General features: G+C 43.5%; 2 protein-coding genes across 7 annotated transcripts; one reads left to right on the plus strand and one right to left on the minus strand.

The window, feature by feature from the left end:
- Window positions 1-2,994: 2,994 nt before the first annotated feature.
- DPH2 (diphthamide biosynthesis 2) lies at window positions 2,995-13,786 on the minus strand. Of its 2 annotated transcripts, none has more exons than XM_075616117.1 (7): window positions 13,648-13,786; window positions 11,612-11,792; window positions 10,710-10,822; window positions 6,063-6,283; window positions 5,234-5,866; window positions 4,233-4,418; window positions 2,995-3,842 (listed from the first exon to the last, which is right to left on the minus strand). In XM_075616117.1, exons 2-7 carry the CDS (start codon window positions 11,768-11,770, stop codon window positions 3,718-3,720), a joined length of 1,437 nt encoding a protein of 478 aa, XP_075472232.1. In that variant the 5' UTR covers window positions 11,771-11,792; window positions 13,648-13,786; the 3' UTR covers window positions 2,995-3,717. The 2 variants fall into 2 exon arrangements, with proteins under 2 accessions (XP_075472232.1, XP_075472233.1); XM_075616118.1 differs by having other exon boundaries at window positions 11,612-11,788; window positions 13,648-13,748.
- Window positions 13,778-24,257, plus strand: IPP (intracisternal A particle-promoted polypeptide). 5 transcript variants are annotated; one of them, XM_075616111.1, is made up of 9 exons: window positions 13,778-13,851; window positions 14,704-14,997; window positions 17,150-17,581; window positions 18,323-18,478; window positions 19,243-19,410; window positions 20,431-20,568; window positions 20,911-21,033; window positions 21,352-21,572; window positions 23,531-24,257. In XM_075616111.1, the coding sequence occupies exons 2-9, from the start codon at window positions 14,706-14,708 to the stop codon at window positions 23,753-23,755; spliced, it is 1,755 nt and encodes a 584-aa protein (XP_075472226.1). In that variant the 5' UTR covers window positions 13,778-13,851; window positions 14,704-14,705; the 3' UTR covers window positions 23,756-24,257. The 5 variants fall into 5 exon arrangements, with proteins under 5 accessions (XP_075472226.1, XP_075472224.1, XP_075472228.1 ...); XM_075616109.1 differs by having other exon boundaries at window positions 13,798-13,851; window positions 14,667-14,997; XM_075616110.1 differs by having other exon boundaries at window positions 13,817-13,903; window positions 14,667-14,997.
- Window positions 24,258-24,386: the final 129 nt, after the last annotated feature.

Raw genomic sequence — 24,386 nt, forward strand, 5'->3', positions numbered from 1 at the left:
AGGGCCACAGCAAAGCCTCAGGCCTTTCGCTGGCTGCTTGTGGACCTTGGGCTGCCAGTTAGTCGGCAATTTCCAGCTGAGCTCTGCAGTACTAACCCTGAGGATATAGTGTACTTTGATGCAGAATTATTTTTGACAGCGTTCTTAGTTAATTAGATTTCCAGAACTGGAAAGCTTGTGGGGGGGGGCAAAACTGGCTTACCTTTCTTAATGATCAATGTTTTGAATGGAGCACTCGTTACTCTCACTGTACTGGAACGATGTATATGGGGTGCAGTGAATGCTGCCTGGAGTCTTTTCCTGTGATAGATCCCAAATGTAGATATCCAAAAGAGAAAAAGGCAGCAGGCAGTCAAATAATGTGTAGTTGAAATCCAAATCAAGTAACTTTTTTTTTCAATGAGACATTCGATTGACTGCCTGCTGCCTTTTTCCCTTTTGGATACCTTTCTTAATGCACAGTACTTAAGGTTAATGGTAACAGCTTTAAATTAGACTAACAGATTTTTTTTTTTTTTTTTATAATAATGAGAATACATTTTCTAATGTCTTTACCACCAACCCTGTATTTTTTCAGCTGGTCTTTTCTCTTAATTTATTCAAATTAACAATATTATATATTATAGTTTCTCAGTGTGTGCTTGTTCCCTTTTACGATTTACTGTGCTTTAAATGTCTGTACCGTGCCCCATGGGCTCCCGCAAATCTCGCCTCTATCCATGGGAGAGTGCCCTTCATGCTAAATAAACAATGCAATCTTCGACACTGGGCATTCTGCCAATGTAGGTATCAGCACTGAAATACACAGGCATGTGTGCCAACTAACAGATGGGGCAAATGTTCGAGCCTCAGGCTGGTAACAGCTGTATCATGTGCGTACTATACACAGCACCGACTTCTGACCTATTAATCTCTGTACAAATACAAAATGATCCTCCTGTCTTTTAAGGCTCTGCAACTCTGACCGCTCATTGCACCCCTACTCGCCTCCTACACTCTACCCAAGGATGTCTCATTCCACCTTTTACAGGTACAGCTCTCTCCCATCTTAAATCCTTCCCCCCCCCCCTAATCTCTCCGTGCCTTTGGAACGCTCTTCCACTCAATATTCAAGCACCGTCACTTTTCACATTCAAAGACCAGCTGCAATGTCACCTCTGAAAAGAAGCATCTCAAATCATCTGCGCCTCTCTTACCGACTCCAGATGTACCGGACCTTCCTTACTCTCACTTTTAATAATGCACTTTACTCTGTGTCAGCAGGTTTCCCCAATATACAACTTAGATTGTAAGCTCTTCGGGGCAGGGTCTCTCTTTGCCTTATGTTACCATTTACTTGCTGCTCCTATCCACAGCATTTATACTTTATTTTAATAAGCACAGCGTACACGGTTAGTGCTATATTAAATTATAGCCAGTACAGATGCGTTAGATGCAATTAAAAGAAAAATACATTATCATTTGTGCATCTGCTCTTTAAGAAAAACAGAAATACAAATGGTGTAATTAAAGCATGTTTCTGAGTGTGTATAATTTTTATTCCATTCTGCCTGGCTGTTTTACAATCTGTAAATAACAAAACACTAATAACCAATATCAGAAATAGCGCACGCTGCTCCCCATGATGTGTAATTAACTAGAGCTGCTGTCCAGCGCTGAGCTGCCGTGTGCTCTACAGGTATCTCTCCAACTTATTACATGGACCAGCAAAAGTATTCCTGGGCATGACAGGATAACAAATTGCAGGAAATGAGAAAGGGACACACACGGGCTGGATAATGATAACTCTGTGTAGTGGCGTGATCATTGCTCATGTAACTTCATTATCACAGGCATCTAATTTGCTCATCTAGATGAGCTACAATGTACAGATCCGTGTAGGAAGTCGTAGTCCAAGCATCACGTTTCGAGCAGGACTGACAGATGGTTCAATGCTGCCGCAGTAATAGGCAAAAGGAGATGGCGTGGGAGGAAGAGAGAAGGTACAGTAGATGTAAACAGAATGCATTATCCCTCTGCACAGTTACTGTGTGTATGAGAGGACAGAAAAATACCCAGGTCTATCAAATTCAACCTGTGAGGATGAGCAGCTTGAAGTATTTTGTTTTGCAATGTATTGCAGGGCCCTGCGGAAGCACGAGGTGAAATATGCATTCATTTCAACAAATATACAAACTATAGGCGACTTAAGTAGGAGGGGCCTAATTACCGTAATATTAAGCAGATACTGTGAAAAATAAAATAATATACTGTACATTTTCTGCAACTTTATAATGGCTCCTATGATATTCATGAACACTTACATTTCAGCGGTTTCCCATCTGAGTGAGCACTTGGAGCAAGAGAGTGGTCTTTAGATCTTTTAAAGCACGATACCACTAATAAAATACAATTCTAAGTGTCCCGTTTCTGCAGTCCCGTCTAAGTGACGGGGTTACACTACTGCTCATTATCGACTGCAGTTATCTAGAGCAGAGGTGCGCAAACTTTTTCCTCTGCGCCCCCTCGTCTGCTCTCCCTCCCCCCCCCCCCTCCTCACCTTGTCTCCAGCGTTCTGACATCAATTGATGTTGCGTCGCCAGAAGCCGCCGGATACAAGGTAAGGGAACTTCGAGGCCTTGTGCGCGATCCCCAGCATTTAAATACTTTGGGGGAAGAGCCTGGGGCCTCTGTAAGCGCTGCCCCCCCTCCACCGAAAATCTTGCACCCCCAGATCTAGAGGACAACTTTTTTTTTGTAAACTTCATAAAAAAATTTAAAAAAAAAATTAAAAAAAAAAGAACTTGCTGGAGCTTTGTGCCGGTCATGGATAAATGTGCATAAAATCTCACACTCAAACATTTCTCATAACAGGTTATAGTGTTCCTACAAACATCATTTCCATAACCTCACAGCCCATAGTGACCTCTTGGAAGTGCGGGAACATGCGCGGTTATACCTGTCCTTCACACTAACACATCAAAATGTTTTTTAAACACTAAACAAAAAAAACACTTCAAACCTATGCACGTTTTATTTTTAAATAATACACATTATTCTGATGTCTTCTCCATTGCTTCTTTTTCACTCCCAGCTTGTGTCTTGTCTCCTTGAAACCCGTGATGAATACAATCTAAAGTTGTTATGATAGATACACCCTCCTAACATCCATTGAAATTCAGTGGTGGAGAGTTGGGCAGTTGAGGCAAAGACGAAGTCCCTGCATTGGTTTGATTGTAAGAGAAGAGCAGTGTGTCCCCCAGGCGTGTCCTTTAGCTCAATGATACATGGACAAAGTAGAGTTTGAGAATGGGAAAGACAGCAGACAGAAGCCAGCACAGAGGAGTTCCTGTATGCCCCTGGATTATGTTCTGATGAGAGAGCGTGAATGTGCACTTTTACAGCCTCATTCACTAATCAGCACTGATGTGTCACTACATGCCTGTGGCATGAAGTTTTGCCCTTTTAACCACACGTGATTGATATTTTGCTGGCAATCAGTGCATCTCCTTTAGGTCTGGATGGTTCTAATTTTGGGGTTTGGAAACTAAACTGTATGTCATGGCTTTGTTTGTAGCAAAGACTCAAAAGGCGCTCATAGGGTTAATTCTGCTCCTGTCCCTCCGATTCTTATCTTACACAGCATCTGGTGACCGGTCAGACTGGTCTCCTTTCCCCTTTATGGCGCTGTACAGCCCTTCTCCAGTGAGATTCCGCCTCCGGTTTTGCCTCTGCTTCTCAGCCGCTGATTTCGTCCTCATATGCGATGGCGATTCCTCTGCGCCCCTCCACTGCTTTCACCACTGGGGTCTGACCCAAAGCCCTGTCCAATCCCTGCCAACTACGAGCAGCCAGGAAGGATGCTGGAAAAAGATAGAGAACTGAAGGCAACCTACAGGTAACCCCCTTCCCCCCCTCATATAACTGCTAGAAAACATCACTGTGCTGCTTGATTTTCAAAAGCTTTTGAAGCTAATTTCAAGGAGGGTGGGAAGATCAAAGATATTGACCGGTCCACACTAAAGGCACGGACCCTTATTTTAAAACCTATATGGAGGAAACATGTTGCTTGGGGCACCTTTAGAAATTCAGGTGACATTGATCATTAAATGTAAATAAAAGATGTTTGATTTTAAGATAATGCCAACATGCGACAGTGAATTCCAGTATTCTTACACTGAGGTTTCCAGGAACATCCCACTTTGAGTGTTGATAATACATCCACTAAGAAAGGATAGGCTTTTGGCTCTTACCTGCAGGTCCCAGCTCAGCCAGAGCAGTGGCATTGTTCCTTTGTGCCAGGGATGTGCACGATTCCTGGCCTGGGGTCTCTTCCGCAGAGAGTCGAGCTGAGCGTAGTCCCCCCGTGATCAAAGAGACATCTGTACGATCTGCGTCCAAGGGGTCAATCTCCGGGAACTCTAAATGGGCAAAGCCACCTGCAACAGTATTTACTCCAGGGTTAACTCTTTCTGCAATACTGCCACTGTTATTCTGCAGCCAGCTCACTTCCACAAGCAGCCAACAGAGAAAGTGTCCTTACACACTGGATCCCCCAATACAGCTTCAGTAAGGTCGCGATTATAGTGCCGGCGATGGAGCACGCAACGCCAAAACTAATACCTTCAGTCCAACGAATCTGCGCATTGTGCGCGCGCGGAGGCGCGACGGAGAGGCTGAATCTTGGGAGACAAATCAATTTGTTTTTTGAGCGCGACAGCCGCGTCACAGCCCCGTCACGTTAGCGGTTCAGCCGATGAGGGCAAACCGCTCACGTGACGTCATGGCCACGCCTCAGCCACGCCTCCCGCCTGCAGTGCACTATAATCGCGGCCTAAGTCCCCCAGAAAGTGCGGTTACACAGACCTCCTGAAAAAGCCGGTGATTAAACACTAAATCAGAAGCATTTTTACGTTGCTCAAACAATATAGCTGGTGTTCTTACCAGCTTGTTAGTCTACACACTACACACACGGCATACACCCCGTTCGCACACTGTGGCTTGTGCTTTAACACGCCCATACAGCAAGAACTACCATATAGCTACACAACAGCCACACATGCTCAAATAATGGCAAGAACTCCTCTACAACAGCCAACGGTTACATAATCTAACACACGAAGGACATACACAGCCTCGCCATCTCAGCCTGTGCTTACACGTTGCCACACATTAGTGAATCTTCCATGCAGCCTGTACTCCCCCACGTAGCCACCACCTTCCCATTAACACTTTGCTACTTCTGTTTCATCACCTGGAAGCAGGTCCCTGAAGTCTGTGATACAGTAACCGGTCCACTCCCGAGCCGGGTTACATGCCACCTCTATCTCGTCGGGAGTTACCACGGGCCGATAGAAACCACTGGAGTCAAGTAGAGAGTTCTCAGGACAGGCCACAAGCACAAAAACGTCCACTTCTGGGAAGTTAGCCAGTTTGGCTGGGTTCAGCTTTCCCATGGCCAGCATGTAACTCTTCTTGCCGGCTCTATGGATAATGTCCTTCAGGTGTTTCAGTGCAAACAGGTAATCGGCCACACCTAGCGTGCCCACCAGGATGCCGACCACGCGGGCATCCCGGGCCCGCTCTATCAGGTAGTACCGTTTCATCAGCGCGCGGTTCACATCCAGTCCTTCTTTCCTGCCTTCTCTCGTCTCTGGGTTGAAGCTGAAGAAGGAGCAGCGTGGCCAGGTCAACATGATGTTGCTAAGAGTTGGGCCCTCGCTCCCCACGAAGAAGATGCTGTAGTTCACCGGCCAGAGCTTCGGGTTGGGAGAGAAGTGGCGCCCAAACTTACAGACCCCACCTGGAGGACATGCCTCCCCGTGCCAGTCCAGTCTGGAGAAGACAACATGGGGGTAACCTGGGGCCAGCTGGGACTCCAATTCAACTGCAGAGAAAAGGAGGATATTGGAGCGAGTCCGCACATGGTATACGTTTGCATGATCGGTCAGGACAAAATGTGCTAGATAAGTATACAGCATGCCCAGGATAAATATACGTTTCTAATGTGTAACTCCAGGCAGAACATCTGCTGTTTTGGTATTTTACAGCACAATGCAATGTTCAGTAGACCAGCACCGTACCTAGAACATGATCATACACCACGTCGCTGAAGACCACCACATGGCTCTCGCAGTCAGGGTACAGGTGCAGGAAGGTGTCGGCGCAGAGATCAACAGGCACGGTTTTGTGTCCAAACACGTACGAGACAGGCAGGCGGGTGCAGGGGCTGAGACAGGCCCGGCCATAATGCACAAGGGCATCTGCTCCAACATGCTCTGCAGCAACCTCGTCCACACAGCAGCTGTGACAAGGGACAAGATGGAAGGTCAATGGCAAGAGAATCAATTCTGACGAGAGCAGTTTCACAGCTGAAAATCTGCATCTGGCATAACATGAGACTTTTGGGGGGAGTTTCCATTAGATAAACCTATTCTCTGGTAGCACATAGTGGTAGGCTAGTTGGTGTAAGTACATGTAATGATCAGCACTGTTACTAGGCCTACGTATTGCTCACCTTACTCACACTCGATGCAGTAATGAAATTGAGAAACTGAATACAGTACTCTGGTCTGTTTTTAAATGGGGCAGTTAAGTTTCAAGTAGTAGAAATGTAGGTTTCCGGTGTCACGATTCCTATCCCTTTCCGAAATGTTTCATGTTAGTCTGTTTACACCTTTATTTTGCTTGTTAGACATTTGTTCGGTTGTACTGATTAATATCAGGTGATAGGCTGTTTAGCAGTCTAAATTCAAGTAAGCATTGGGGAAAGCATTGCATTAATATAATGTACATAATATAAAGTGCGTATCTTAAGTGGGATCAAAGAGTTATGTAGGAGATTAAGGGGATTGATACTTGTATTCTTCATTCAACAATTGACATCAACTTGGCAACTCTACTGGAAGCCTTGTAACACGGTATTTCAACACTTTCAACTCTACTTAAGTAAGATAGACAAGTCTGTGTATCTACCTTTCTGATAATGATACTTACCTCAATTCTGTTCTTTGCTGTGGCCTCATGTAAATGTCACGCGCTCTCTATCCACTACAAACGTCTCTCTCCTGACCCACAGCCAATGTAATCATACACCTTGGACTACTCAAAAGCCTTGCACTCTCCTCTTGTCCCAACACAATCCAAACCTCTGGAATCCTCCAATCCTTTGGTATCCTACCTGACACATTTTCAGTGACCATGCAATAATGTACAGTGTAAGGAACATCAAACCACCCGACTCAAGACCTAAAGTTCTACTCACTAGACCATTTAGAAACTAACCCACAAAAAAAAAAATTCTGGCTGACCTTACCAACTGCTCTTGGTACAGAATCAACTTGATACCTGGCCCCCGATTCTGCGCTTCTTAATTCTTAAAACTAAAATAACCGTGCTCCACAACGCAGAATAAGAGTACCGGGAATGCAAAAAAAAGGAGAGAAAACAGAGCACTACGCATGCGCAGGCAAACAGAGAGATGCGTATCCCATATCAATAAAAATAGGTTATTTAACCTTGATAAAGCGCCCTGGCGTGAAACATGTTGGTGTGGGCTACTAGCCATTGTGTTATGATCCAATAAATGTTTCTATTTTTTTTATTAATATGGGATACGCATCGCTCTGTTGCCTTCGCATGCGTAGTGTGTGTTTTCTCTCCGTTTTTTTGGCATGCAGTTTCTACTTTCTCAGCGGACTACACACAAAGTACCTTGCGGACACTGGATATTCACTGGGACCCTGCATCATTACGTGAGTTCTACGTTATATCCATATTGATTGAAACAAGGTTTTGGACCCCTTTATTGTACATACCAATTGTTCTGGACACAAGTTTGTGTTTTGAATCCTTACTGCGGTGCTCTGTGGGATATATCCAGTGATTTGTGTTTGAATCCTTACTGCAGTGTTCTGTGGGATCTATCCAGTGAGGTGTGCTGATGGGGTAACTTACCTGCTCACAAAATTTCATACCGGTTACTGAAAAAGTACTATGCATTTAATTGCCTGAAGTTGTATTAGATTCAACAGTCTGTCGCTCGTTCTCTGAGCATCGCACCGTTTTTTGAATAGTAAGAGTACAGGGGGCCCACCTTCCATGGGTTACGACGGACCTTATTGCACTTGACTATTTTAGGGATACCTTGTGGAAAATATACAAAATAACTGGCACTACCAAGGATCTTAACTACAGATGCCTGCAGAATGCATGCGCAAGGCAAACACGACTAGCAAAAGCCCAATACTATGCTCACAATATTTATTAAAATACATCAAATCCAGCTAACTTCTCGAAGGTCAGCAACAATATATTCCAGCCATCAACAACCATCTAATATCAAAAAGGATGATACTACGCTGACAAATCACACGGACTTTGCAAAAGTGTTTAATGAATACTTTATGGGGCGTGCCAATTCCCTATCAAAAATGCAACCCTAACTAAATTCATGTACCTCAACCTGCGAGAACCCCTATATCTCCCGCCCCTCCCAACAGTGCTTACAATTTTCAATTTGGCCCAGTGTCTGAAGAGTACATTACACAGGCGCTCCTAACATTAAAACTAAACAGCTAAAGTGGACCTGACCTAGTGCAATCCAAGTTCCTACAACTCCATTCCCTAATCTTTGTCACATTGCTTGCCTCCCTAATTAACTCTATTCTGTCTGCAGGCCATATCCCATACACCTGGAAAATTACAGCTTGTCCCAGTCTTCAAAAGTGGTGACAAAAAAACATTGTCTCAAACTACAGACCTCTCTTCTCCCAATACTATCCAAAGTCATGGAGAAAAGTGTCAACATCCAATTAAGCGATTACTATACCAAGACAAATTTCCTTAGCCAACTCTAATCTGGCTTTCGCCCAAACCACTCCACAGTAACTACCCTCTTAAAAAGTTGCAACGAGATCCAGTGTGGAACGGAACTGGGATAACTAACTGGTGCAATATTCCTAGATTTTGTAAAGGCTTTTGATACTGCTGATCATGTTATCTTGTTAAATAAGTTTCAGTGCTGTGAAATAAGGGAACACGCTTTAAACTGGTTTCACTCCTACCTATCTGGTAGATCCCAATATGTGCCTCTCAGGCTCTAACTCCAACCTCTTGGATGTCACCTGCGGGGTTCCACAAGGCTCTGTCCTGGGGACGCCACTCATTTCAGTCTTCATTAAAGATATACCTACTGTATAGCTTGTAAAGCAGCTTCAAAGTACATTTATGTGGATGACACAATCTTATATGCACACAGCCCTAGTCTCTCTGACAGACACATACTTCAATCTGACTTTTCAAGACTTGAATACTGGATTTCCCAAAGCAAACTGTTTAAACACTGACAAAACAATGGTATTTTGGACTAAAGCTACATCTCTAAAGCTACAGATCAGAACCACCCGTCATCACTCTAGCCCCAGTCACTACTTGTAAATATATCCGGGAATATGGTTTGCCAATAACATAGTAACACTCAGCTCACCACAAATTACAATATAAAAAGGATACTTGGTGCATAGGGGAGGGTTATACAGATAAACACTAGAATATACCTTGGGTAATAGACCTTGGTGGGAAGACGGACATACCTACCAATCCATACAATACCTGTCTCTTCTCTGGGGGATTTTCATTTTCCTTATCTACACTGTATATATGATCACATCTTTCGTCGAGTTTTGAATACAAATTAAAGTGTATTATTTTCATTTTTAATGACATATGGAATGCTTCCGTTTGGCCTTTTCGCTACTATATATATACTATATAATATATATATAATATTAGTGGTGGTTACATACTTGGATTTGTGTTGATAAACATATGTACTACATTATGGTTTGTTTTTTCCTGTTTAGGGACTTTGAGTGCAATTATTTAGGGCTGCAGTGGTCCCCTGTGGTCACTAGTCTAGTGTTTATCAATATGGCTTGCCATCCATTTAACTTTGGGTTGCATATTAATATTCTGAGATCCAAAACCTATGCCAAACATGGTGTACTTTATAGGAACAAATCCTCTCCAAGCCCAATGGCCAGAAAGCGCATCGCACAGCAGATGCTAATGCCCATTATAGACTATGATACAGCACCCCAAACTCAACTTAGCAAACTAGACACCCTCTACAACTCAATATGCTGCTTTGTCCAACAATGTAACTACAACACACACCACTGCAAAATGCCCCAAGAACCTAGATTGGCTATTCCTCTCAAAACCACCTCCAGTTTAAATTCTTTCAAGACCTCAGCTGTCTCGCATGTTAATCTGGTCTGTAACTGTTACATACGCCCATAACATATCTCTAACTGTCCATGAAATGTTTGTAAATATAATGCAACCATTTGTTGTCATCGTGTGCCCAGGATGTACTGGAAAATGGAAGGTAAAACATTTTCGAAATAAACTGTAAAAACACAGGACTGCAATATTGTAAAACAGCATATTTGCAACCAGCCTCTTCTTGAAAGATTAGGTTTATACACTCAGAATATGTTCATATTGCCAAAAACACAGTACGGCATTTGTTTTTTTGCTTGGATTTCCCTCTGCCTCTCTTCCCCAGCTCTATATCTAGGTTTGTCAAGACATACATTTAGGTGTGGGTAAAAGCTTTAGTAGTTATAGAACAATGCCATAAAGTGTCATTTCCATGCTGCATGCAAATACCACATGGCTGAAATTAGGACATTAATTGTTGTAATATCTGGAAACGGATTATTTACCTGCCATACGAAGTGTCTCCCAGGACATAGGTTTTAGCCCCTGTGGCATCTTCCAGTTTTTTGGCTACGGTGACTGAATCCACCAAAAGTTCATCAGGAAACTGTAGAGCAACCTAAGAACAGACAGAGATGATCATGTCATACTAATCAAGGCACAGAACGCGGATCATGGCCTAGGCAGGACAATGTCTGGTTACCCAAGGGGAGCAGTGTGAGAGCACTGCAATATGGCGACACACTGCTCAAACCATAGGACGCGAAAATAATAAAATGATTAGGTGCAAGGGAAATGGTACATATAGAAAAGCATTGGTAGTGATCGGAGACCACAGCAGCCCCTTTAATTTGCACGCTAAGTCAAAATTGAAGAGGAAAGTGTAGATATTGAGATACAAATATCCCCATAAATGGTTGAGCACCATCTAAGGTTCATTAAGTTTAATAATGAAAATCAAGTCTATTATATATACACACTTAACTGCAAAATGAGTGCCAGCGTGGATCTGAATGCACAGACACTAAAAACTGGTGATAAAACTCATCTATCCATACAAACCTCGATAATTATGCAATATATATTTCATCCTTGCTGCTTTAATACACAGTGTACAATTGGGTATACGGATTGATAAAGCACCAAGAAGATAAACTTCAGATACAAATTATTACCACATTCCAGTCTGGTTTAAAATGCACTTTGTAAATATTACTGTACCAGGGTATGATTCCTCCTGGAAATAAACTTTCAGGAAGGCTATAAAAGCCACTGCCACAGATCCAAAATATAGGTGTGTAAAAGTTATTGTTTAATTTCCTCCTCCTTAGTAGCCCAAACATCTTTGAACCAATTTTGTACCATATACTAGAAGGGGTCCTGACTTATTCTAATGTTTGTCACATACCCTTCTGGAACCCTGCTTCTGGATAAAATCAACGGTCTTCTCAATCTCATAGATCTCATCAAATACTTTCTCTGGGATCTTGCTGATGGCCATGTCTGGAGCAGCAAGATTCCGATGGATCACCTCCTCTCCATCGCTACTGAATAAAGCAGCTGCCATTGCCAGTCTGTTAGTCACCTGTCTAAAGAAAATAAATCAACAGGAATGTCCTCCTTTTCATGACATGTTCAAACATTAATGAAATCATCCATTAGCAATGAAAATAGCCAGTCCAGACTGATTATTACACATACAATGTAGAAATCTGCCATGCGCTCCAGGTTAGATGGAATGAAACAGGATCTGTGTGATCAGTGTGAATCAGAAGGGGGGAGAGTACATGGGGAGCATAATCAAATAGGCGACATCCAAGGGGAGGAGGTGGGGTAGAGAAAAGGGGGCAGTATAAGTCCTCTATATCTTCCGTTAAAACCCTCTAGTATCCTCCTCCCTCACAAAGAAACAGTGCAATGATGCAGAAAGCATGAAAGTACTCACAGGTTCAGGCAGTGGGGAAAGCACCTCTCACTGCTAGATGTATATCCAACACATTGTTATTATTACACATACAAGTCTCAAATGCTTTTTTAATAACTTGCCTACACAAAGCATATTGGCCAACGCATGAGATCTCTTTTCACAGACCTGTTACAAACATGCAGGATATATTTGGCTTAAGGAAACCTTTTTTTAGGGAGAAAGCAGAAAAAAAGATGAATGTTTCAGTGAATTATAAGGGAGTCTCCCTCTAAAATAGGAAGAGTTGGCCAGTGTGCAGTAAATCAGACTAAGTGAGTACCAGGGCCGCTGACAGAAGGGACAAGCGTCTCTGGCGCGGTGATTGCGAGGGGGATGCCGACACTGCAAATTGGCACCGACCTCTGGCCAGGCCGACAGTCACAGCTGGGCCCCGGCTCTCCATCAGATTCAGGCCTCCTCCTCAGTATGTGTCACACGCCGAGCTTCCAACCTCTGGCGGCGAGCGTCAGGCCCCTCTGACGTCAGTGTGCCGAAAGTAAGCTGGGCCTCAGCTTCCGGTGTGCGCTGACTTTGGAACCTCGGCGTGGGGCACAGAGTGAGGAGGCCTGCAGCTGGAGAGCCGGAGCCCGGCCGCGACCAGACCTGGCTTGACTAGAGGTTGGTCCAAACTTGCAGCGCTGGTCACCGGACCCCCGCTGCCACCATCCCCAAGGTAAGTCTACTTTCTTTTATATGTATAGGGGGAGTGGGGTTCTTTTTATATGTATTGGGGAGAAGTGGGGGTCTTTCTTATATGTATTTTGGGGGTTCTTTTTATATGTATTGGGGGGAGTTGGGGTCTTTTTAATATGGAATGGGGAGGGTTGATATGTATTTTGTGGTGGGGGGTTGAGTGAGAGTGGGGTAATTGACGGAAGGTGGGGGCAAGTGAGGAGAGAGGGGGTGACGGAAGGAATGAGTAAAAGAGGTAGTAAGAGAAAGACGCAGGGGAGATAAATACATGAGAGGCGGGAGGGGGTTAGTGAGGAAGAGGGAGTGAGACGGGGGGGAGAAAGACATGGGAAGAGGGGAGAAATAGAGGGGGCTCGTGAGGAGTTCAATGGGGGGGGGGTCGCCATACCGTTGACACGGGGGAGTGGCATAACTTGTCCTGGGCCCCGGTAAATCTGTCAGCGGCTCTGACTGCATTGAGTCTACTACATCAATGAACTACACAAAAAGTCTAACTCATTGTGAAAGTATCACCCTGACAGTCACATAACACATGAACAATTATTTATTTATAAAATATTTTATCAGGAAGTAATACATTGAGAGTTACCTCTCGTTTTCAAGTATGTCCTGGGCATAGAGTTAAGATGAGAAATAATTCATGGTTACAAATACATAGTTACATAAGTGAACAGGGTATATATACATTATATACAAGACATTGCATGCACAATGTCACATTCTTAGTGTAAACAGAACATGCAGCCATATAGTCAGCCCCAATAACAAACACTGCCCACACTCACCCAAGCTTCAACTCACAGACACATCACACATGGCCACAGCATTGACTTCCGTGGGGCGGGACAAGGACGCGCAGTAGCCAATCAGCGGACCTGAGCGTGTCGCTTTGCCCCAACAAAGATGGCCGCGGCCACAGTCTCCCTTTCCGGTCACGTGTCTATGACGCGATGGAGTCGGGATGACGTCACGGCGCCCTGTGCTGTGAGGTAACACGCGTCACGCTTATTTCGCCCTCTCTCCCCCCCCTTGGTTCTGCAGGTATATATATATTGGACGCCCTCATTACCAGAGTGGCCCGCAGCACATTTTGCATGTATTCTTTTTACACAAACTATACTTCGTTCCCATGTATGTGTATATCTCTGTGTGGGATTTAGAAGCGGTGTCACCAGAAAGGAAACACGAACCATCATATTGGATGTAAACTCTTATCCCCGACATATGATCCGTGTGATTGCTTCTCATCTTTGGCCATAAAGTACAAAATGCACCGTATTTGTATGTTTAATGTTGCTGTTTAAAATCAGGGGTGGGTTTGCCTGCTTACAGCAGCGAATATTTTAACTCCTTCACTGCAAAACATTGCATAGGGTGCAGGTCTTTCTGGCAGTGAGAGGGCAAGAAAAGGTTCCGATATAAAGACCTACTATTTACATGAGTGTATAGACTATTGTCTTTATATTTTACATTAAACTTGCTGTCCCCCTCCCCCGCCAATGCTGCAGGGTACATCTTTAGACAAGATTTGTAAACACAAAGTTCTTTGGTCATCTACATTCTCACTGCCTGTTAGTCGGTGTTCTGTGAAGCCTCTTCCCAGTGCCAGAGAAGATAGTAGTCCCAATCAGTCTTCTCAAGCACCAGAAGCTTCAAAGTATTTTGCATAGGGGTTTGGTAACTAGGCTGTTGCTCCTATTTTGTTTGAGATCAGATGAATATGGATGAGCAATTGTTTGCAGGAGTAGTTCTGTAAGTGGGAGTAACTATTATTTCTGGTAAAGCCATGTTATTGTTACTCAAGGTGCATTTCCCCATGTCTGCTGCTTGTGCTCCACCAGCCATGGAACCCACAACACCAGCCAAAGCCAACAGCTCCCTGCGCACGCTGGACAAACACGCCCAGCGCATCCTGACCCAGATCAACAAGATGAGGCACCAGCTGGAGTTCTGCGACGTACAGATACAGATAGGAGACTCGCTTTTTGGGGTGCACAAGCTGGTCCTGTCTGCCAGCAGCCCGTACTTTGCAGCACTGTTTGCTGGGGGAATGAAAGAGTCAATGAATGACGTGGTGCAGATCCAAGGAGTGGAGTCCAGAAGCTTTGAAGTGCTCCTGGATTTTATTTACACAGGTACCTCTATCGGGTGGAAATCACCATCACTGGATCATTCATACAATATGCATTTTACACGCAGGCTCTTTGAGTTGAATTGCCATCTGCTAACCACATTATCATGCTTTCTGTATGAATATTGGCGATATACAGACAATTACCACTTCTCTACATTGCTGTAATGCAGGTGTGGCCAACTCCAGTCCTCAAGGACCACCAACAGGTCAGATTTTAAGGATATCTGTGCTTCAGCACAGGCGGCTCAATCAGTGGCCCAGTCGTTGACTGAACCACTGATTGAGCCACCAATGCTGAAGCAGGGATATCCTTAAAACCTGACCTTTTTGTTGGCCCCTGAGAACTGGAGTTGACCACCCCTGCTGTGATGTCTCAGCTGTTTGTGCTGGGCTTCCCAAGCAATTTGTCTGTAGCAGATCAAGACCACCTCGTGTAAAGTATTAGATTTGCAAACGGTTCTGCAGTCTTTCACTTTTCCAAGACCGAACCAGTTTTCCATATTAACTTTAAAGTAATGTGGTGCAAAAATGCATGCTTACCACAAACGGCAAATCCATGGTATTTCATCATAAGTTAAAACAGTTTGATTAAAATGTTTAATTCTTGTATATCTTATGTTTGGATATGTTGCAGTTAACATTACTGCTAAACTGGATAGAAGTGTTGCGTTTTAATGCATTAGAAGTGCACAGTTATGACTATGAAATGTAATACATTTTCCTCTTCACCCTGTATACTAGATGTATACATACAGAATGCAATCATTTGTATACACCTTAAAGTGTGTTTCAGCATGAGTAGCATATTTTGCTCCCGAGGATTGCATGTTTAAGTCATTAATAGAATTCACAATGTAAGATGCCATTAATATTTTCCTGCTAAATTGGCAACTTCAAGGTGTTGGTCTTCTTTTTTTTTTTTTTTTTTTTTTAATAGCCAATTATTATAAGAAAGAAACGGCGTTCACATTGGGGGCTTGACAAGTTTATCATAGTCCCCATATGTTGAACATACATATCAGTGATGTCATAGGATAAACCTCAATTGTTTCCATTCAATACTTCCTATCTCCTAGAATACCTTACATTATTAGCAGTAATTAACCTTGGCATCTATTTTTCTTAAAACAACCATCAAAGACCCTGCATAAATCCTACCAGCAGCATCCAAAATGCTAAATATCTTCTTTCTTCTGTTGTAAATGACACATGCTGGCATTGGGGGAGGGGGCTGCTCTTCCAAAGACCATCAAGGTCCATTGAGAAATGTGACATGCTGGGCTAGAAAAGGACAGGGGCCATTGGTAGAGCTACATCTATGAGCCCACCGGGGAGTGACTTTCACGGAATCAATGTTTTCCTTCATTTTTTTTTTAGTGTCACTACTATAGTATTTTTTCCGTGCACATATAACAGAGGATTTGAAACCCCCTGGAGTCCGGGTTAGTTATACTCTAACTTGCAGACATAAATCTTCTTGATTTTATGGCACCGTAGAACTGTTGTAATGTTGAAGCATAATCGCAAACCGTAGAACGTATGTGAGGATTGTTACTGTATTAGGTATTTGTTTAGAGCAGGGGTGTCTAACTCCAATCCTCAAGGGCCACCAACAGGTCAGGTTTTAAGGATATCCCTGCTTCAGCACAGGTGACTCACTCAATGACTGAGCCACCTATGCTGAAGCAGGGATATCCTTAAAATATGACCTGTTGGTGGCCCTCGAGGATTGGAGTTGGTCACCCCAAGTTTAGAGTATCCTTGTCCCTCTTACATTCTCATTAGACCAAATGTGTTAGAAATGCATTATCAAGTCATAAAGAGAATTACTAGTGTAACAGACTGGTCTTGATATGTCTCAAACATGCAAGTCTGAAGGGTACAAAGTCCTCTAGTTAATATGGCCATGCACGTCTGGCTGCGCTGGTAGCAAAAAGGTTTAACATACGTGGCTAATAGTTTGGCATCCAGAAATATACATATACATTGTACTAATGCATATTCCAGAAGAAGTGACAATTGGCACCCAATAACTTGTTGAAAATAGATATTTTTATCCACACTTGAGGTTACTTGTGTTCAACACCTGATGACCTTGCTTGGTAGGTTTACCTATTGACTTCCTCTAACTGCTCCTGTTTTGCCCTGGATAGGCTCCGTGAACATCAGCGCAGAGAATGTACAGGAGCTGATGACAGCCGCAGACATGCTACAGCTGAGCCACGTGGTGGAGCTGTGCTGCGACTTCCTGAAGGAGCAGATTGAGCCGGGCAACTGCGTGGGCTTCTTCCAGTTCTCCGAGCAGCTGGCCTGCCACCCTCTGCTTGAGTTCACAGAGAGCTACATCCACGCACATTTCACCGAGGTGCAGGTGGGAGACGAGTTCCCGACCCTCACCAAGGAGCAGCTGATCTACATCTTGCGCAGCGAGGAGCTCAGCATCGAGGACGAGTACCAGGTCTTCTGTGCTGCTATGACTTGGGTCCAGAGGGAGATCGGAACACGCAAGAGACATGTAGTGGAGGTGCTGGAGCCTGTGCGCTTCTCGCTGCTGCCCCCACAGAGACTCCAAAAATACATTGAAGGTAAAGTCAGTTACTCTATAACAGGGCTCTGCAACTGGTGCCTGCTGGCCCTATGGCACATGGACTCTCTGCGCCTGCTAATTTCATACTAGTTGTTTAGGCAGCTAAGTGACATTTTTCACACTCAAACTCACTTGTAAGTTAAGCTAGTGTAAATATATATGGTACAGGTGTTATAAATGGTTGCAACGTGTTGATATACAATACTTTTTATGTCTTTAAAATGTATCTAAAATTTAATTACAATAAACACGCGGCCCTTTAACTCTGATCTGGCTTCTCTGGAGAACTAATAGAAGAGCCCTGCTCTAGAACAGGGTGCACACACTTTTTTTCCCCTGTGCCCCGCTGCCTGCTCACGCTCCTCCTCCTTACCTTGTCTCCTGGGTTCTGGCGTCACAACGTCATGTTGCCATGGCAACGCTGCGTCATGTGACGCCGTGGCATCATTTTGCGCCGCGTTACCATGGCGACACATCAGAAGCCGCCGGAGATGAGGTAAGGGACCTTACAGAGGCCTCACGCACTCCCTCTGCATTTAATTTAAATGCTTTGGGGAAAAGTGCGGGGCCTCTGTAAGCACCGCACCCCCCTGCTCTAGAATATACTATAGGTTAATGGCAATAGTCCTCAGAGATGCCTGACCTGGAGCTGTCCAGTGCTGAGCAAGTCTCTGTTTCACATTGGTTCTCCGTTCTTCAGCGCTTTTTTTTTTTTTCCCCTATCTGTCCTCTCCTGCAGGTATCACAGATTTCAGCCTGCGTGTGGCATTACAAACCCTGCTGAGGGAATACTGCGAGCCCAGCCGCTCCTCGAAAGACCAGAAAGTCTGCAGCTTTCTGCAGACCGCTCGAGTTCAACCGCGCAGAAAAGCCCGTAAATTCCTTTATGCGATTGGTAGGAGCCATTTGCAAATGTGTGTTGTGTAAATCCTAATGCTATTCTGGAGATCTGCACAAGCCATGTTCTAGTCTAGTGGCAGTAAATGGGAATTAAACAAAATGCAGACGTGTGGTTTGTTTGATCTTGATATGTTTATTAAATATTGCCTACAAAAGCCGCTTTAGCCTACTTACTGAGGCCTAATTTGTTATCCACTTCAACTTCACAGCTGTGGATTGTTTTGCTTTTCGAGTTTACTTTTTTAAATCTTCAGTGCCTATGAAGTAACAAGCGGCACACAATTGTTACAATTGAAAACCTAAAGACCGTTTTATATATGATCTTACCAGTCGCCACTCACTGATTTTTAAACATGCAGTGTGACCAGTAAAACCTTGCTGGTCAAGATAATCAAAGAGATATTAACCAAGGCAAGCTATTACTATGAACTAACTCAGGGGTGCGCAAACTGGGGGGGGCGCACAGCGCTTACAGAGGCCCTGCGCTCTTCCCCAAAACATTTAAATTAAATACTGGAGGAGCGCGCGAGGCCTCTGTAAGTCCCTCACTTTTTCTCCGGCGGCTTCTGGCGACGCAGAGTCATGATGTTGCATTGCTATGGCAACGCGACGTCCCATTACGTCAGAAAACGCCGGGGTAAAGGGGGTGGGGGGAGAGAGCAGACGGGGGGGGGGCGCATACAAAAAAGTTTGTGCACAGCTGAACTAACTTAAATCTTGGTTGCAGTCCTTGCTCATTATTCTCTCTCTCGTGTCCAGGTGGTTTCACTCGCTTGCAGGGTGGGCGCTGGAGTGACAGCAGAGCCCTGAGCTGTGTTGAACGTTTCGATACCTTCAGCCAGTATTGGAGCACAGTCTCCTCTCTGCACCAAGCTCGCAGTGCAATGAGTGTGGCTGTGTTGGAAGGGATGATCTATGTGATCGGAGGTATGGCCACCAAATAAAGACCATATATCTCTGCTCAGGACCCTAGAATCCCAAAGAGCAACAACTCAACTTGGATTTTTCATTGTTTTTTTTTATCCTATAAATATATTTATTATATGCAATAAAACCAATAACTTGTTGTTTTCCTCCACACCGAAGAGTGGTGACAGTTCTTTGATAATTATATAGCAAGTACAACCAACCTCACACTTAGACCCACAGGTCGAAACAGCTGTCTGTGAGTGGTTTGACTGGCTTTGCATCTAATCCCATGCTGTGCTTAAAAGCCGTGTGAACAGCAGAGCATATGCTTATAAGGGTTCCATGTAAAAATGGATTTCAGGCAAAATGTGACATTGTGTGCTCCATTTGCATGTCATTTCCCAGAATCCCTTGCTGCAGTGGAAGCACTGTATGCTAGGTGAAATTGTGAAAGGCAGGGTTGCAGACCTGTCTAAGACACATGAATGTGCTCATAAGTGACATTCTTTATTAATATTATATATTATATATATATATATATCTCCAGCCATAAAACACATCCACACCGGGGGAAGGACCAGCACAGATAACATTCCAATAGACACTGTTTTATAGTATAGCTTTTGCTTGCTTCATTCATTGTAACATCGCCGGAAGAAGAGATCAGTGTATCTCGAAAGCTCGCACAAATAAAAGCATTTCGTTAGCCACAGAACGGTATCATCTATTTATTTTTTGATTATTGAAGCTCGGCTAACACGGTACTGATACCTCTGTATGTATGTATGTATGTATGTGTATATCTTTATATATATATATCATTTTTCTTGGTTTTACTGTAAAACAAGTTCCGGAAATGCAACACTGTATTTTATAACTATTCCAAAACTTTCTGCAACTATGAGTACAACACTAAATTAACCGCATTATTCAAAAAAAAAATGTAAGCATTCATTTGACTAATTACGTGCTAAGATTTGTGTAATACCAATGAAATATGCATCAGTAACATGCTCAGAATCTTGTTCCTTTCTGAAGGTGAAAAGGACTCAATGATCTTTGACTGTGTAGAGTGCTATAACCCAGTGAGTATGCAGTGGTCGGCGGTGTCCTCTATGAACCAGCCGCGCTGTGGGCTAGGAGTGTGCGCCTGCCATGGAGCCATCTATTCTCTGGGTGATTACCATTGTCTGTTTCTCTCTCCTCGTAATCAGTAACTGCTGCTCCTTGAACACGGTGCTCGAGCACATGGCGTGAGAAAAATATCTGTTTGTTCACACAACATGGACAATAGCAGCACCAATACCCCTTCCCCAGCAAACACCTCTTTAGTTTAAACAAATGCAGTGTAAGAGGCAGCACAAGCTTCCTCCACATTCCCTCACCAGAAACTGCAATAAAAATAATGCATTCCACCGTGTCCTTTATTGTAAAGCTCATAAAGCAGCACAGGATTTGTAGTCTCGCCGCAATGCTCTGTGTGACTTGATCCACCCCTTGCTTTTTGTTTTCCTGCAGGTGGATGGATCGGAGCAGAGATTGGAAATAGCATTGAGCGCTTTTCTCCTGAAGAGAACGCATGGCAGATAGTAGGCAGCATGGCTGTGCCCAGATATTACTTTGGTTGCTGTGAAATACAGGGTGAGCAGAGAATATCCTAAATATATATGTTGTGTAACATCTCCCTCAGTTAAATAATCTTCAGATTTTGCACATTGCTTCCGACCATCCTTTAGATAACCAATGCTAGTAACCCACATCCTGCTGTGCTGAGAATCTCCGGTCCAATTGATAAAAAACAAAATAAATGTGCCCTTCAGTGTCAAAAGTTGTTAAAAACAATACTGTGTGAGTTTAATGGCATGATTAGAAGGGTCGGTAGTAACAAGCTTTCTGAAGAAGACAGTTCACCACCTCTACAAGTGCTTTTATTATGACTAAAACTGCTCCCTCTCCTAGGTCTCATCTATGTGGTGGGAGGCATCAGCCAAGATGGGACAGAGCTGTGTTCCGCTGAGGTGTATGATCCAATTGCCAGGCGCTGGAAAGCTCTGCCACCAATGAGTACCTGCCGGGCATATCTGGGTGTTGCTGCTTTAAATGACTGTCTGTATGTGGTGGGAGGCTGGAACGAGAGTGAAGAAGCGCTCAGTACAGTGGAGAAGTTCTCTTTTGAGGAGGTACGGAGGTTTCCACTATCCAAGTTTTCCTTTTTATGGCACCGATGTGCAATCTAGTCTCTGGTTTCACTTTACATAACACTATGTTTCACATGCTAAAGCACCGTATATAAGAACACTGCCCAGTCACAGTGTGCCCCAACCATTGGAAAATGACCAAAAACAACTTCCATACATGAACATATTCTTACAGCCCCAATTTCTCCCTTTTGTATAGAAGAAATATTATATATATCTATATATCTGGCATTAAACTGCCAGAGATTCTTATAAGGGACCCTTTATACAACTGCAATATGTCCTACAGGGGGAAGCCACTGAAATAATATCCTCCTAGAAATATATATTCTCATTGCTACATGCCCTTTACTCGGGGAAGAGTACAGCATTGCCTCACAGGGACCTCTTATCCAAGGGTTACTGTTGGAATGATATGGCATTATTTCCTAGTATGAAATTATCTATCTGCTTTCCCCTCTATTAGTAGTAATTACTAGGAAACAAAGACACCCTCAGGGCAGCACTCGTTGTAAGTGATAATGAGATGATGATAAGTTTAAAATTAAAATGCTTTAATTGTATTGGTTAAAATAAGTGTCAAATCGTTGAAATAAATAAACAACTGACAGTGGTAAAACAACACACATAACAGACAAAAAATACACAATACTTTAACTGAAATCTAGGGGGAAGGTAGAGATCCTACCTATCTGCAAATTAGCAGTGATAAGCAATCAATGACTGAATAGTCAACCCCCTGGTTCAGCAATAACAAGGTTAAAAAGCCTGTAACATAGATACAGGTAACGGTGGACTGGTCATGCACAGATATATGCCAAAAGGCTATGCAAAATATAAAGCAATAGAGTGAGAGCTCACTAGTGATAATACCGCTACAGTGGGCTAAATTGTATCCCTTCCTTCCCCTCGGCTCATTATATGTGGTTGCTCACTCTGCTATCTGCTATTGTATAAGCTACAGCGACACATTTGAATTAGGGGGCCATAACTTGATACGGACTAGATCCGTGCCCCAGAGCTGAATATTACATTTTGTAAGCTCTTGTGCACCTAGCTATCGGCAGCCCAGATCACAACTGAGATTTGTGTGTAGTGTCACAACATTTACTGCTGTCTGTGTATTGTGAGGTCTTAATAAGCGTTATTCAGTGGCACATCTGAACTAGGGGGCTATAACTGGATACGGACTAGATCCGTGCCCCAGAGCTAAGTACCACATTTTGTGAGCTCTTGTGTGCACTGTTCATTAACACTTGTATCACCACTTTACCCACTTAGAGTTAGGCTATCTCAACCCTGAAGTGGGGACCTTTCACGACCAGAGCTATTTTTACAATTTAGCCCACTGTAGCGGTATTATCACTAGTGAGCTCTCACTCTATTGCTTTATATTTTATATTTTGCATAGCCTTTTGGCATATATCTGTGCATGACCAGTCCACCGTTACCTGTATCTATGTTACAGGCTTTTTAACCTTGTTATTGCTGAACCAGGGGGTTGACTATTCAGTCATTGATTGCTTATCACTGCTAATTAGCAGATAGGTAGGATCTCTACCTTCCCCCTAGATTTCAGTTAAAGTATTGTGTATTTTTTGTCTGTTATGTGTGTTGTTTTACCACTGTCAGTTGTTTATTTATTTCAACGATTTTGACACTTATTTTAACCAATACAATTAAAGCATTTTAATTTTAAACTTATCATCTCATTATCACTTACAACGAGTTCTGACCTGAGGGTGTCTTTGTTTCCTAGTAATTATCCTGTTCTCTCCCCTTATTGCACCGTTGTTTATTTCATTTCATCATAGGCTGATGCGAGGGTCCCCTATCCCTTTCCCTTTCCCCAATTATTGTATCCCTCTATTAGTAGTCATGTATGTCTGTATCTTTTATAAAGCTACATTGCCTGATGACTTTTTCACCTTGGGTCCTAGGAGCGGTGGGTGGAAGTTGCCCCTATCAAGATCCCTAGAGCGGGTGTATCTGTGGTCAGCGTAAATGGGCTACTGTATGCAGCAGGTGGAAGGGCCACTGGCCAGGACTTTTCAGCTCCTGTTACTTCTGACTGTGTGGAAGTTTATAACCCTCATACAGATACCTGGACTGAGATCGGTAGCATGATTACCAGCCGCTGCGAGGGGGGCCTGGCTGTGTTATGACCAACGACCTAAAAGTGACTCTATGGACACTTATTCCAGGGTTTCTGTCTTGGAAGCGCTCGGTATGAAAAGTATTGCACAAGTCATCTCAGGAACTTTGCTTCAATTCATTCTTCGCTGCTACAGACCTGAAGAACCAACTGGTGGATGGGAAATGAGTTGAAGTTTGTGGTGTCTAAAAACTAAATCCCAATCTACTATTCTGTGGAACGGGGACTGCAGTATGAGATGTTACTATTCGATCCAAGCCACTTTATTTTAAGATGTTACAATGACGGGGGGACGAATCACTGTAGAATGCATAATAAGGCTCTTTAGAACTTAGTTTCTACAATACGGTTCCCAACTTCTTTATTATGGAACATGATTTGGACATTTAACTTTTGCAAAAGTAGTTGGTGGGGTCCCCCCAGAAGTTAATGAAGGATGCTAGGGTATCCTATACACTGCATTGTGTGTATTTTAATATCCTAATTGACATATAAAGTTTATTTCAATTTGATGTTTTGCGCCCTTCACTTTCTTTTTCCTTTCCTCTGAGGTGATGTCTTTTCTGAGAGGAGTGGTATTCTCTCCTGTGGGCAGCAGCTACTATCAATTGAACAGCATCAACACGCTATACATCTTCCAT

Source organism: Ascaphus truei, chromosome 10, assembly GCF_040206685.1.
Source record: "Ascaphus truei isolate aAscTru1 chromosome 10, aAscTru1.hap1, whole genome shotgun sequence".
In the NCBI taxonomy this organism is placed as follows: domain Eukaryota; kingdom Metazoa; phylum Chordata; class Amphibia; order Anura; family Ascaphidae; genus Ascaphus; species Ascaphus truei.

Bases quoted from the DNA above. Each gene is read 5' to 3' on its own strand.
- DPH2 (XM_075616117.1), bottom strand. From the start codon at position 11,770: ATGGCAGCTGCTTTATTCAGTAGCGATGGAGAGGAGGTGATCCATCGG. The intron at 5,867-6,062 runs GTACGGTGCTGG...TTTTCTCTGCAG, and splicing joins GGTGTATGATCATGTTCTAG to TTGAATTGGAGTCCCAGCTG. The intron at 4,419-5,233 runs GTGATGAAACAG...ATACTGTTGCAG, and splicing joins CTTCAGGGACCTGCTTCCAG to GTGGCTTTGCCCATTTAGAG.
- IPP (XM_075616109.1), top strand. From the start codon at position 14,679: ATGTCTGCTGCTTGTGCTCCACCAGCCATGGAACCCACAACACCAGCC. The intron at 18,479-19,242 runs GTAGGAGCCATT...TCTCGTGTCCAG, and splicing joins TAAATTCCTTTATGCGATTG to GTGGTTTCACTCGCTTGCAG. The intron at 21,034-21,351 runs GTGAGCAGAGAA...TCCCTCTCCTAG, and splicing joins TGGTTGCTGTGAAATACAGG to GTCTCATCTATGTGGTGGGA.